General features: G+C 49.1%; 1 protein-coding gene across 1 annotated transcript; it reads right to left on the reverse strand.

Annotated features, from left to right (window-relative positions):
- Positions 1-8026: 8026 nt before the first annotated feature.
- Positions 8027-11661, reverse strand: LOC126057116 (collagen alpha-2(I) chain). Its single transcript, XM_049875184.1, has 6 exons — positions 11640-11661; positions 10762-10800; positions 9344-9616; positions 8629-9287; positions 8251-8312; positions 8027-8139 (listed from the first exon to the last, which is right to left on the reverse strand). Exons 1-6 carry the CDS (start codon positions 11659-11661, stop codon positions 8034-8036), a joined length of 1161 nt encoding a protein of 386 aa, XP_049731141.1. The 3' UTR covers positions 8027-8033.
- Between the last annotated feature and the right edge of the window lie 2059 nt (positions 11662-13720).

The following is a 13720-nucleotide window of genomic DNA, read 5'->3' on the forward strand; positions in this document are numbered from 1 at the left end:
TCTTCTGTTGGCCCAGGATAGGAACCATTCCTGAAGACAACTCATCAGACATGGAAGGGACTGGACAATGGGCTGGAGAGAGATGCTGATGAGGAGTGAGGTACTTGTATCAGGTGGACACTTTAGACTATGTTGGCATCTCCTGTCTGGAGGATAGATGGGAGGATAGAGAGGGTTAGAAACTGGCAAAATGGTCACGAAAGGAGAGACTGGAAGGAGGGAGTGGGTTGACTCATTAGTGGGAGAGTAAATGGGAGTATGTAGTAAGGTGTATATAAGTTTACATGTGAGAGACTGACTTGATTTGTAAACTTTCACTTAAAGCACAATAAAAATTATTTGAAAAAAAAAAGGATGAAACTTTCTCCAAGTTGCTTAACTGTGTCCCAGGACAAAGTGCAAAAATATTCGTAAGAATACAAAAATATCCAGCAATCGACAAGGTAAAATGCATATTGTCTGGCATCCAATAAAAATTACCAGGCATGCAAAGAAGCAGGAAACCATTGCCGATAATGAGAAGATACATAAAAATCAACCCAGAACTGACACAGATGTTAGAACTAGCAGACAAAGACACTGGAACAGTTTTTGCATCTGTATTCCGTTTAGAGAGAAACCAAACCTGTTGCCGTTGAGTCAATTCCAACTCATAGCGACTCTATGTGACAGAGTAGAACTGCCCCACAGGGTTTCCAGGGAGCAGCTGGTGGATATGAACTGCCAACCTTTTGGCTGGCAGCCATAGCATGCCGTAGCTCTTAACCACTGCACTACTGGGGCTCCTTAGAGACAAACAAGATATATTTTTTAAAAGACTCCAATCAAACTTCTAAAATAAGAACTACAGTGCCTAAGATGAAAAAAACACAATGGATGGAATTAAAATCAGACTAGGTACTACGGAAGAAAAACTTGAAGACACAGCAATAGAAACTATCCAAAATGGAACACAGAAAAAAGAGAATTAAAAAATAAATAAACAAAGCATCTGTGAGCTGTGGGACAACTTCAAGCAGCCTAATGTTTATATAATTGGAGTCTTACCGGGGAGAGGAGGGAAGGGGAAGGAAGGAAAGGCAAGGGAGCAGAGAAGAGACGGAGAGAAGAGATTTGGGGACAAAAAAAAATTTAAGAAATAATGGCTGAAATTTTTCCAAATTTGATGAAAACTATAAACCCACAGATCCAAGAAACTCAACGACCCCAAGCACAAGAAACAAAGAAAACTACACAAAGGCACATCATAATCAAAGTACTCCAAATTAGTGATACAGAGAAAATCTTTAGAACCAGCCAGAGGTGGGAAAAAGACATGTCATGTACAGAGAAACAAAGATGACAGATTTCTTGTGGAAACAAGGGATCTGAGAAGAGGGCACATTGTTATTTAAGTACTGAGAGGAAAAAACTGGCAACCTAAAATTCTATTCCACCAAAATATCTTTCAAAAAAAAAAAAGGCAAAATAGACTTTTTAGACATACAAAAGCAGAAAGAATTCATCACCAGCAGACCCACACTCCAAGAAGTTTAAGGAGGTCCTTCAGAAAGAAGAAAAATACTACCATATATATAAATTTATGCAAAGGAAAAAAATTTAAGAACACTGAAAATGTTAACTACATGGGTAAATATATAAATATTTTTTCTCATTTTTTAAATCACTTTAAAAGATAATTGTTTAAACAAAAGTAATACCAATGTACTATAGAGTTTATAACATATGTAGAAGTATATCTTTTTACAATATAGCATAAAATAAAGGTAAGGGAAAAATGGAAGTCACTATTTTCAGGTTCTTATACTAATATCAGGAGCCCTGGTGGTGCAATGATTAAGAGCTATCTGCTAATCAAATGGTCTGTAGTTCGAATCCACCAGCCATTCTTTGGAAGCCCTATGGGGCAGTTCTACTCTGTCCTATAGGGTTGCTATGAGTCGGAATCAACTCGATAGCAGTGGGTTTGGCTTTGGTTATACTAATATCAGAGAGCCCTGGTAGCTCAGTAGTTAAGTACTTGGCTGCTAACAGGAAGGTCGGCAGTTCTAAACCACCAACCGCTCCACAGGAGAAAGATGTGGCAGTCTGCTTCTGTAAAGATTTACTGCCTTAGAAAGCTCTACTCTGTCCTATAGGGTCATTACGAGTTGGAATTGACTCAAGCGCAATGGGTTTGTTTTTTGGGGGGGATACTAATGTCCCTTGAAGGTAGAACATAATAAATTAAAGATGTTAGAACATAATAAATTAAAGATGTACACTGTGAATCCCATAAACGTTATACGAAAACTATCTTCACAATATAAATGTAAAAATTCTTAACGAAGTTTTAACATGTAGAATCTAAAAATACATAAAAATGATAATACATCAAGACCAAAGCAGAGATGCAGGGCCAAGATGATGGAGTAGTCAGATGCTTCCGCTGGTCCCTCTTACAACAAAGACCTAAAAAAACAGGTGAATCAATTACATATATGACAAGCTAGGAGCCCTGAACATGAAACACAAAGTCAAGAAATCAGACAGAGCAGCAGGGGGTGGGAGGGATGGCTCAGCAGCAGCGAGGGGTTGCTGGACCTAACTCGGTGGAACCAGCACCCCACAGGCCCAATCCCCTGGTGCAAGCACAGCGGGGCTGGTGGTGGCATTCAGGACATGGTTTCCTCAGTGAGAGCAAGCGGTACAGAGTCTACTCACACCTCTGAATCGGTGAAGAATGGCACTCTCGGCAAGAGATAAGTACTTGCATCTAATTTACCAGGCGGACCAAAAAGCACTCCTTGCAAAAGAACTCTCTCCCATTTATCTGGTGCCTCTTCCCTCTGCTCCAGCTCCCAAGCCGGCTTCAGTGGTGCTCGCTTTCCCTGGGCCTGAGATAGGTCCTGGTACGTGCCCTAAGCCATTCTCCTGGCCTTGGAGAAGGAACAAATTAACAAATGGGAGAAAAAATAATCTACCAGCTCCCCTAAGCTGGGAACTCAGGGCAGAAAGTGGCTCCTTTACCTGGGCACAAGCGGTCCATAGACTCTGAATGCCTTTCACCCATGCATGGACCTGTGTGGGCCCATTTCAGCAGCCGAGCCCCTCACTGGCACAGTGCAACAGTGTATGTGCCTGACATCTGACTTCAACTGTTTTAGCTGTGTGGTGGAGAGGAGGGTTTTTGACATTTGACACTGCTCTACCTCTTAAGCAGGGTCCTCACTACCCACATCAGGAGTCTGAGGACTGGTGGCTCCACCCATGCCACCTAGCCACTTGTGACAGGGGTCCAAGGATAAGTGGTGCCTCCCAGTCCTTACAGCAAAAAGCACTGGGTGCCCACGGTCCAGCTGCAGAGCCCACCCACCTGTGCGCTCTAGGGAACAGGGAGGCACTTTTCTCACAGATACTCAGGGAACGGTTATTAGCCCCCTGCCTTGCTCAGAGCGTGATCCCCTGCTGCAGCCAGATACCTGAGCCTATACCAATCACCCCTGCTTGTCTAAGACTGTAGGTGAGAGCCTGCACCACACACTAGGTGATCGACTACCTGGACACCTGAGCTGAGTCCATACAAGAAAGGGATGGACTCCTGGACTCTTATACCTGGTAACAGCTCTAGCCATCTGATGACAGGAAGTTAGAGCTTCAAAGGTACCAATAATCAAACCAGATCACTCGAACAGTCTATCTGAGCATATCAAAACAAAACAACGCATGAAGCTAGGACACAGTAAGCAAACATAAAATAAATTAAAACAATAACTTGTAGATGGCTTGGAGACAACAATCAATATCCAATCACATAAAGAAGCAGATAATGATCACTTCAACAAACTCCCAAGACAAAGAATCAAGGGATCTTCTGGAGGAAGAGATATTCCTGGAATTCCCAGAGGTAGAATACAAAAGATTAATATACAGAACTCTTCAAGAGATCAGGAAGGAGATCAAACAAAAACGCAGAACAAGCCAATGAACACACAGATAAAGCAGCAGAGGAAATTAGGACGGTTATTCAAGAGTGTAATCACAAATTTAACAGTAGGCAAGAATCCACAGAAACAGCAAACAGAAATTCAGAACATTAACAGTAAAATTTCAGAATTAGACAACTCAACAGAAAGTCAGAGGAGCAGAATTGAGGAAATGGAAGTCAGAATTAGTGAGATTGAAGACCAGAGTAGAGTTTGTCCCAGAAATGCAAGGTTGGTTTAAGATCTGAAAAATCAATCAGTGTAATTCACAGAAAAAGCATTTATTAAAAATCCAACATCCATTGCTGATTAAAACTCTCAGCAAAGTAAAAACAGAAGGGAACCTCTTCAATCTGATAAAGAGCACATATAAAAAACCTACAGCGAGCATCACACTTAGTGGCAAAAGACTGAATGCTTCCCCTGAAGATCAGGAACAGGCCATCTGTTCTTCAGTTCAACATTTATACCAGAGGGTCTGGCCAATGCAAACAGGCAAGAAGAAGAAGTCACAAGCATAAAAATCAGGAAGGAAGCAGTAAAACTGTCATTATTACCAGATGACATGGTATGTAGAAAATCCTATAGAAGCTACAAAAAAGCTACCAGAACTAATGTCAGTTCAGCAAGGGCACAAGATTAAAGATCAATATACAAAAATCAATTGTATTTCTATATATTAGCAACAAGCAACTGGAAATATTTTAAAAACTATAACATAAAAAACCCACAAAGATATTTATAACAGCATCAAACATATGTAATAATTAAGAATGTATCTGACAAAAGATGTGAAAGACCTGTACACTGAAAACTACAAAATACTGCAGAGACAAATTAAAGAAAACCTAAATAAGTATACCTTGTTAATCAGTCAAAAGACTCAATATTGTTAAGATGCCAACTCTCAGTAACAACAAAAAAATAAATTACAAAAAAAAAAAAAAGATGTCAATTTTCCCCACATTGATTTATATATTCAGGAACAAGTGGATATCCATATGCAAAAAAATAAACTTTGATTCATACCTTGCACCATATACAAAAATCAATGCAAAATGGATCACAGCCCTAAATGTAAAACCCACAACTATGAAACTTCAAGAAAAAACACAGGAGAAAACCATTGTCGCTTTGGGTTAAGCGAATATTTCTTACACACAACACCAATAACACAATACATAAAAAGAATAAACTGCACTTCATTAAAATTTAAAACTTCTGTCGCTATGAGTCGGAACTGACACAATGGCAACAGGTTTGGTTTTTTTTTGTTTGTTTGCTCCTCAAAAGACAGCAGAATGAAAAAGCAAGTCACAGACTGGAATATCTGCAAATCATGTATCTGATAAAAATGCTTGTATGCAGAATAAAGAACTCTCAAAACTCAATATAAAAAAAAAAAAAAACCCCTCCCCAAAAGAAAGGGTAAATATTTGAATAGACACTTCACCAAAAACACACAGATGTAAAGAAGCACATGAAAAGATGCGCAACTTCAGTCACCAGGGAAATGCACAATGATATACCAGTACAGAAACAGACCTATTACAGTGTCTAAAATTAAAGACAGACCATATCAAGTGTTGACAAGGATGTGGAGGAACTAGAACGAACTCTCATACACTGCGGGTGGGTATGTAAAATGACACAACCACTTTGGAAAACAGTCTGTTTCTTAAACGTTAAACGAACACCTACCCGATGATTCAGCCGTTCCAGTCCTAAGGATTACCCAAGAGAAACCAAAGCATTACGTTCACACACAGAGTTACACCATCGTTCACAGCAGCTTTATTTACAGTAACCCAAAACAGGAAACGACCCAAAAATCTATTAACAAGTGACTAGACAAACAAATTCTGACATATGGATAAAATGGACTACTACTCAGTAACAAAAAGAAATGAATTGTTGATATATCAATGACATGGAGAAATCTCAAAATGAGTATACTGAGTGAAAGCAGTCAGACAAAAAAAGAGTACATAGGACTCCATTTACATATAATTCTAGGAAGTGCAAACCAACGTACAGTTACAGAAAGCAGTCTATCTGTTCCCTGGGGGGTGGGGGATGGCTGAGGAGGGGCAGATGGAGGATAACCAAGGGGCACAAGGAAATATTTGGGGGTTTGGGAATGATAGATATGCCCATTATCTTGACTGTGATAATGGTTCTGCAGATAAATCCATACATTAAAACTTACTGAATCGTGTATTTTAAGTATGTTCCATTTACCGTGTCAATTATACCTCAATAAAGCTATTATTAAAAAAAAAAAAATCAACTTCCAGGGTAAGCACAGGGATAATTGTAGGTTTAGGGGTCAGAGGTCTGGGAGCACTGACCCCTCCTCCCCAACATCTGCCAGCCAGCGCTGCTGGGGAGGTGGGCACCAGGCTGTGGAAAAGGGTCTGACCTCAATGCACTCAGGACACTCTAGGAAAAGCCCTGGCCCATCACACTGCAGGTCCTTACCAGGAGAAAGAGCCTTCCCTAGCTCTGAGCCTAGGCCCAGAGAATGAAATAAAAGGAGCTACCGAGCCAGCTACCATAAGGTGGGCAGTTCAAATCTACCAGGCACTCCTAGGAAACCCTATGGGGCAGTATCCCTCTGCCCTAAAGGGTCGCTATGAGTCAGAATGGAATCGACAGTGGGTTTGGTTTTTTCTTGGTTTTCAGCTAGCACCTGCCGTGCTGCAGGCACAGTGCCAAGGGCTCTGTATGCGTTAATCCTTCCAACAGCCCTGTGAGACAGGTAGGAGTGTTCGCTCCATTTCACAGAGAAGAAAACTGAGGCCCAAAAAACATTATCTTGCCAGAGAGGTTACACAGCTAAGAAGTGGTAAACCCAGACCTAAACCCGAATCTGTCAGATGCCAAGCCCTCAGAAAAGCTGATCTGGAACAAGTGGGTGAAGGAGTATGCTTGTGTCTGCGTGGTTAGAACAGACAAGCCGCTGCACTCTATCCACCTTGGAAGACTCAGGGCCCAGGCCACGAACACAGCAGCTGAACTTCCTGTGTACCAGTGCCTGGGGTGGCACCGTGTCAGGCGTGGGGCAGCGCTGACAGACAGGTTTGCATGAGGAGCAGGCTAACCCGCTCATCCGGCACAGTCCCAGCAGCTACCTACTAAGGATGCCACCACGCCAGCTGGCCTGCCCCCACAAGGGAGCAGTGTCCCCACCCAGACTGATGTGGGGCAGGCATCCAGGGGCCACCTGACTCAGAGCCATATGTGGGGCTGGGGCAGAGATGGGTCCCAGGCAGGGGCCTGAAGCAGGGAGTAACTCTGCCAACACACCCTCACCCTTGCCTCACTCTAGGGAGGCAAGAACCCAGATAGTGCCAGGGAGCTGTGAGCAGCCAGGAGGCTGAGGACCATAAGGTGGCCCACCAAGCCTTCCTGGGCCAGAAATGAGGAGTGGGCCAGGCGTCTAGGCCATAAAGAAATCAACAGGAAGTCAAATCTAGTCCCCCACCAAGCCCACCTCTAGGCTAGACTGGGAGCTGGCCCTGGGTGGTACAGAACCTGTGATGTCATCACTGCCCACCTGACCACCTCCACAGGGCGGGGCACAGGCCAGGGCTCCGCCACAGCAGAAGTCCAGAGTCCCAAGCACAGGTTTCAGGTTGGGGTCCGAGCTGCTTCACAGGCAGCTCTCCACCTTCTGCCCACTATTCATCCTTGGCTCAGGGCCCTCGGCATAAATCAGCTGTGACAAGAAGGTGTGGCAAGGAGCATGTCAGGCTCGTGCCCAAGCCACTTGCTGCCACAGTCACATCTCAGCTCACGTGGCCAACAGGGTACTTGATAAGGTCTCTGAGCAAGTCCTGTGAATTCACGCTGTTTCCTTTTCTGGAAAATGTTTTGAAGGTTTGAGGCAGCCTGTGCCGGTTGCACCATTCCAGGTATGGGATGGAGGCACCCGTATCCCCTATCTGCAGGGGCAGACAAGTGAAGGGCGACCACCTTCCCTGTAACTCCAGCCATGGGTTGCCCGTCTCTTCCCTCTGCCCATGCCTGGCAGCCACCCAGGCAGTCTCGCCTCCAGTCTAGACGCTACGGAGATACCCCATCACTGCAGTTGGCACACACAGCACCGTCGGGGGGCGGGGGGAGGTCCTGTCTCGCTGTTAAAGACTGCACTGTTTCCTCCCTCCCCAGGCTGAAAAACGGAAGAGAACTAGGGCAGTTAGGAGACCACTTGTAACCATAGCCCTCTGCTTCAAAATAACTCACACCAACTCCAGCTGAGACCACAACTGGGCTTCCTTACCTGCCGCCTTCCCTGCAGACACGGCTTTGACGATGCGCAGGCGGAGGTGGCAGAAGAGGATCCTGCAGGCCAGAGCCTGCCGTCGGGCAGTGGTTTCCAACTCACCCCGGTTCACAGCGCTCTTCCGCTCCCCCAACCCCTACATCCCGCGCTTCCCCCGCCCTGGAGTTACCACCTCCTCCTCCGCCTGCGCCTCGGGGTCCTGTGTCCCGCGGGGGGCCTCTCTCTTTCCTGGGACCCCTTCCCCTCCAGGTATGTTTCCTGGACAGCCCGAACTACCTGTCCTTCCTGCACCCCGGGCAGCCAATTCGCCTCCTGCACCCCCAGACGCCCCTCCCCTTCAGGCCCCCGGGGCCCGACGGGCCGGGCTCTCCCTACCAGCTCGAGTCTCTCCCGGCGCGCAGGGGCCGCTCCGAGGACCACCGCCTCCCGGTTGAGGTACTGGCTGCTGTCCCAGTAGCGCTCCCCCTGCTCCCCGGAACTTTCCAGCTCCTCCCCGCGCTCCCAGGAGCCGTCCCCGAGCTCGGGCAGCTGCTCCAGCCGCTGCAGCAGCCTGCGTGGGCTCCCCTCCCCCCGCTCCTGCACCCCGGCGCGGGCCTCCCCGCGCTCCTGCACTGCGGGGCTGCCTCCCCCCTTCTCCTGGTGCTGCTTGCCGGGCCCCAGCCCCTCCTCCTGCGCCACAGGCTGGCCCGCCGAGCCCGTCCACGGCGGCGGGCGCCTCCAGTCCGCTCGCGCCGGCGGCCCCCACACCACCCCCAGGCTGGGCTCGTGGCCGCGGCCGCCGCGCTCCTGCACCCCGAGGCCCACGCCGCCCTCCTCCTGCACGGCCGGACCCACCCCGCCCTGCTCCTCCACGCCGAGCTTCAGCCCGCGGAGCTGCTGCGGGCCCCAGCTAAGAACCCCGACCCGCTGCGGCTGCTGCTCGGGCAGCGGGGCACCGAGCCCGCCGCGCTCCTCCTGCCCGGCCCAGCGCACTCGCTTGCCCCCCAGAGGCCGCGCGGACCCGCCCCTCCAGATGGTGCTGCCCTCCGCGCCCACTCACGCCGCCCCCTCCCGGCTCCTGCCTCCCGGCGCCCCGGGGTAGGGGGCCTGCCGGGTCCCGGCCCCTCCGGCCCCGCCTCCCGCCCTCGCCGCCGGGCGCCGCGCCCCGCGCCGGCCCCCGCAGGTGCTGCGCCGCGCGCCCCGGCCAGCCCGGGTTCCTGGAGCCCGCGTGCGCCTGCGCCGCCCCAGGAGGGCGGGGTCCGCCCGGGCCGGCCCGCCCTCTTAAAGGGGCCGCTCCAGCTTGCTCCCCCTCCCCATCCCGCCGCCTCCCGGTTCTCTTTCTCGCCTAGCACCCCGCCGCCCCTCCGGCCCTGCCAGCGCCATCCTGTGGCGCCAAAAGGGAGGAGGGATGAAACCAAAGATAGGGAGGTCAGACGAGACCGTTTGGTCCAAGGGACCCAATGAAGGCTCACTGGGATGAGAGTCTTCTAAGTGACAACAACTCTGCTGGTGGTGACTTACCGAGTCACTTGCTCCTGGCCTCGGTTCCTTCGCTTCTAAAATGAGGAGGTTGGATGGAAGGTTTCTAAGGTCATATCCAGTGTTTTACTGCGGACTGGGACTCTAGTCCTAATCTCGCTGCATCAGCCCCGGAGGCCCAGGACTGGGCCACCCGCCCGTCCCCGGGGCCAAGGGGGGAGGGGAGCTTGGGTAAGGGAGAGCTGGTCTCCTGGTCTCAAGCCTGCAACACTTCGCACTGGGGACATAGGCAGAGACAGCCCTAGACAACGGGGCTTCTTCCCTCCTGCACTGCTCCCTGGTGAGAGCTCCCGCCCATTTTTCAGAAGGGGAAACTGAAACAAGCCCTCCCCTCTCCCCGCCCCCAGGAGAGAACTCAGAGCTCCGACTCCCAGTGGCAGTGCAGCCTGAAGACCCCATCCTAGCCCAGCTGGAGGCAGCCCTGGGCAGTGGGGCTTAGAATACAGAAGCTCAGAGCCAAAGGACCTTGTTAGTGACTACCTCATCTGTAAAATGGGTATAATAACCAAACAATTCCAGACAGAACTGTCCTGAGGATCAGACAGTAGGGAACCACATACAGATGGGCCTTTCTGCGCTCCCACTGCCCAGCGCCAGGTCCAAGGGCCATGGCCACAGGGCAGTAGTAACAAGAAGGGGATGGGCTCCACATACCTAAAGGGAGCCTGGTCTGGGTAGATTTAGGTCATGGAGCCCTGCCAGGTGAGCTAACCAAACCAAAACCAAACTTGTTGCCGTCGAGTCGATTCCAACTCATAGGGACCCTATAGGACAGAGTAGAACTGCCCCATAGAGTTCCCAAGGAGCGCCTGATGGATTTGAACTGCCTACCTTTTGGTTGGCAGCTGTAGCACTTAACCACTACACTACCAGGGTTTCCAGGTGAACTAAGCCTCCGTTCCCAAGGGCCAGAGGTTCCAAGCAGGGAGATGAAAGCGTCGTATCTCGTCCAAGAGACAGGATTTGGGGTGGGCAGGACCCCAGCCTCACCTCCAGACACAGCCAAGACAGGGTCTTCCTCCTTGTGGCCTGGCCTCCGGAGAGAAGGTCACAAGGACGCCAGATTTCAGGCAAGGAACCCGAGGAGGGGTCCTGTCCCCATCCTTCCCAGTACCTCAGTAATAACAATGGCAAACCTTTCTGTGGGTAAAGGAACCCTGGTGGTGCAGTGATTAAAGTACTTGGCTGCAAACCAAAAGGTCAGCAGTTCGAACCCACCAGCCACTCCACAGGAGACAGGTGTGGCAGTCAACTTCTGTAAAGATTAAACCAAAAAAAAAAACCCTTTGCCATCGAATTGATTCCAACTCATAGTGACTCTGTAGGAAGAGTGGAATTGCTCCATACAGTTTCCAGGGAGTGCCTAGTGGGTTCGAATTGCCGACCTTTTGGTTAGCAGCCATAGCACGTGACCACTACGCCACCAGGGTTTCCCTGTAAAGATTACAGCCTCAGAAATCCTATGAGGGCAGTTCTCCTCTGTCCTATAGGGTCACTATGAGTTGGAATTGACTCAATGGATTTGGGTCTATGGGCAAGGCCCGGCACTTTATGTTTATTCTTGTTCAATCACTATAGCATCGCAGTGAGGTACGTATCATCATCCCCAGTTTACAGATGAGAAAACTGAGGCTCCACCTGGTTAAGTGATTTGCTCAGGGTTACACAGCTGGTAAGTAGTGAAGGCAGAGATCGAATTCAGTTTTTTAACTCTGTGCTCTGAACCACTAAGATATAACAAAGCAAGGCCAGACCCAGGAGCCTCGCCTCAGGAAGTGTCAGGACTGACAAGATTCTTGGGGTCCATAGATGCAAACAACTGGTTTGGAGCAAGCTTCTCTGCCAATAAATCAGGCTGCAAATCAGACAAAGCTCGGGGTCCTGGTCCATCCTGGTTGGTCTGCTAGGTGATCTCTTGGGGGGGGTCCCCCCCACCCCACCTCTTCCCTCCAGTTTCCCTCCAGCTCCGTGTCTCTTACACATCCTTGGAGCAGGGTCATCTGGAGCTTTAGGCCCAAGGAAGAGAGGTCTCCTGTTGCCCACCCCCTGCCCTGCCCTTCATTGACTCCTGGACTGTCCCCACCTCTGTACTGAGCACTGGCCAGTGCTGGGACATGTCTGTGAGGCTGTGCCCATCTCCACAGCATTCTGTGACTCCACTACTAGGGGAGACTGCTCTGCTCCCAGGAAGCTGAGGGCGGAATGGAGGAAATGAGGCACAGACCAGAACAGTAGGCTCAGGAGATCCGGGAGTGGCTGCAGGGTAAGGCCAGCCTTCTAACATGCCCGTGCCAGCCTCTTCCCAGGTCTGGAACGTTAGGAGAGCTCCCCAGGGCACGGTGACTCTGCACGGAGAATGACTTGTCAAGTCTAGTTCTAAGCAGAGGTGGACCATCTGCTTGAGGGAGGCTTCTGGTGGTGCCCTTAAGGCTCTCCACCAGGAGATGGTTGCACTTCAGGGCAAGCAAGAAGGACAGGAAGGCAACTATGGGGGTGGCAGGCAGCTTGGCCCTCACACTTGCAAGCAGGGTGCTCAGCCAAGCATGGCAGATGTTGCTCAGTGATTGGGCTGAAGGATTTTGTGTGTGTGTGTGTGTGTGTGTGTGTGTGTGTGTGTGTGTGTGTGTGTGTGTGTGTTCTACCGAGCACTGTGGGGGGTGAAGGGGTTGGATGTGTTTGCACAGAGAGTAAGGACTGGGGACAGCAGAAATTACCCTTGCTTAATAGAGGGAGAAGATTAAAGCAATCCAGGGTGGAAGGATGAGAAGAATAGATTGAGGTGGGTGGAGGACAGAAGCAAGGAGCCAGAGAGATGTTGAGAAGATAGCTATCAGTGGTACTGGGGTTATCATAGGAGGCATGGCTGAAACTGAAGAACTGCCGTGTCTAAAGATCAACTGGAAGCTGTTTGTATGACAAGTGGTAAAGTCTTCCTCTACCCACTGGACCCAAATGTTTTTTGTTTGTTTGTTTTAATTGTGCTTCAGGTGAAAGTTTATAGCTCAAGTTAATTTCTCATTCAAATATTTATACACATATTATTTTGTGACATTAGTTGTAATCCCCACAATGTGACAGCACACTCCGCCTTTCCACCCCAGGCTCCCTTTGTCCATTTGACCAGTTCCTGTCTTTTCCTGCCTTCTCATCCTGCTTTTGGACAGGAGCTGCCCATTTGGTCTCATATATCTGATTGAACTAAGGAGCGCATTCCTCACATGTATTATTTTTTTGTTTTATAGTCCTGTCTAATCTTGGTCTGAAGAGTAGGCTTTGGGAATGGTTGTAGTTCTGGGTTAACAGAGCATCTGGGGACCGTAGTTTCAGTGGTTCCTCCAGTCTCTGCCAGACCATTAAGTCTGGTCTTTTTATGTGAATTTGAGTTCTGTTCGACACTTTCCCCCTGCTGGGTTCGGGCCTTTGTTGTCTTCCCTGTCAGGGCAGCCATTGGTGATAGCCAGGCACCATCTAGTTCTTCTGGTCTCAGGTTGATGGAGTCTCTAGTTTATTTGTTCCTTTATCCTTTGCGCTAGTCGTTTTCCTTGTGTCTTTGGTTTTCTTCATTCTCCTTTGCTCCTAGTGGGAATGGACCAACTGATGTATCTTAGATGGTCACTTGCAAGCTTTTAAGATTCCAGATGCCACTTACCAAAGTGGGATGTAGAACATTTTCTTAATAAATTATGTTATGCCAGTTGACGTAGATGTCCCCTGAAACTATGGTCCCCAGACCCTAGCCTTAGCTACTCTGTCCCTCATAGTGTTCGGATGTATCCGGGAAACTTAGCTTTTGCTTTGGTCCCATTGTGCTGACTTCCCCCGTATTGTGTGTTGTCTGTCCCTTCACTGAAGATAATCCTTGTCTGCTATCTAGTTAGTGAATTTCCCTTCCCTCTCTCCCCACCCTTGGAACCATCAAAGAAGAATGCTTTTTTCTGTGTTCAAACCT

The sequence above is a fragment of the Elephas maximus genome, chromosome 1 (assembly GCF_024166365.1).
Source record: "Elephas maximus indicus isolate mEleMax1 chromosome 1, mEleMax1 primary haplotype, whole genome shotgun sequence".
Classification (NCBI taxonomy): domain Eukaryota; kingdom Metazoa; phylum Chordata; class Mammalia; order Proboscidea; family Elephantidae; genus Elephas; species Elephas maximus.

Bases quoted from the DNA above. Each gene is read 5' to 3' on its own strand.
- LOC126057116 (XM_049875184.1), bottom strand. From the start codon at position 11,661: ATGGACCAGGACCCCGAGCTTT. The intron at 10,801-11,639 runs GTCTGATTTGCA...TCCGGAGGCCAG, and splicing joins GGACCAGGACCCCGAGCTTT to GCCACAAGGAGGAAGACCCT. The intron at 9,617-10,761 runs GTGAGGCTGGGG...TTGGCGCCACAG, and splicing joins TGTCTTGGCTGTGTCTGGAG to GATGGCGCTGGCAGGGCCGG.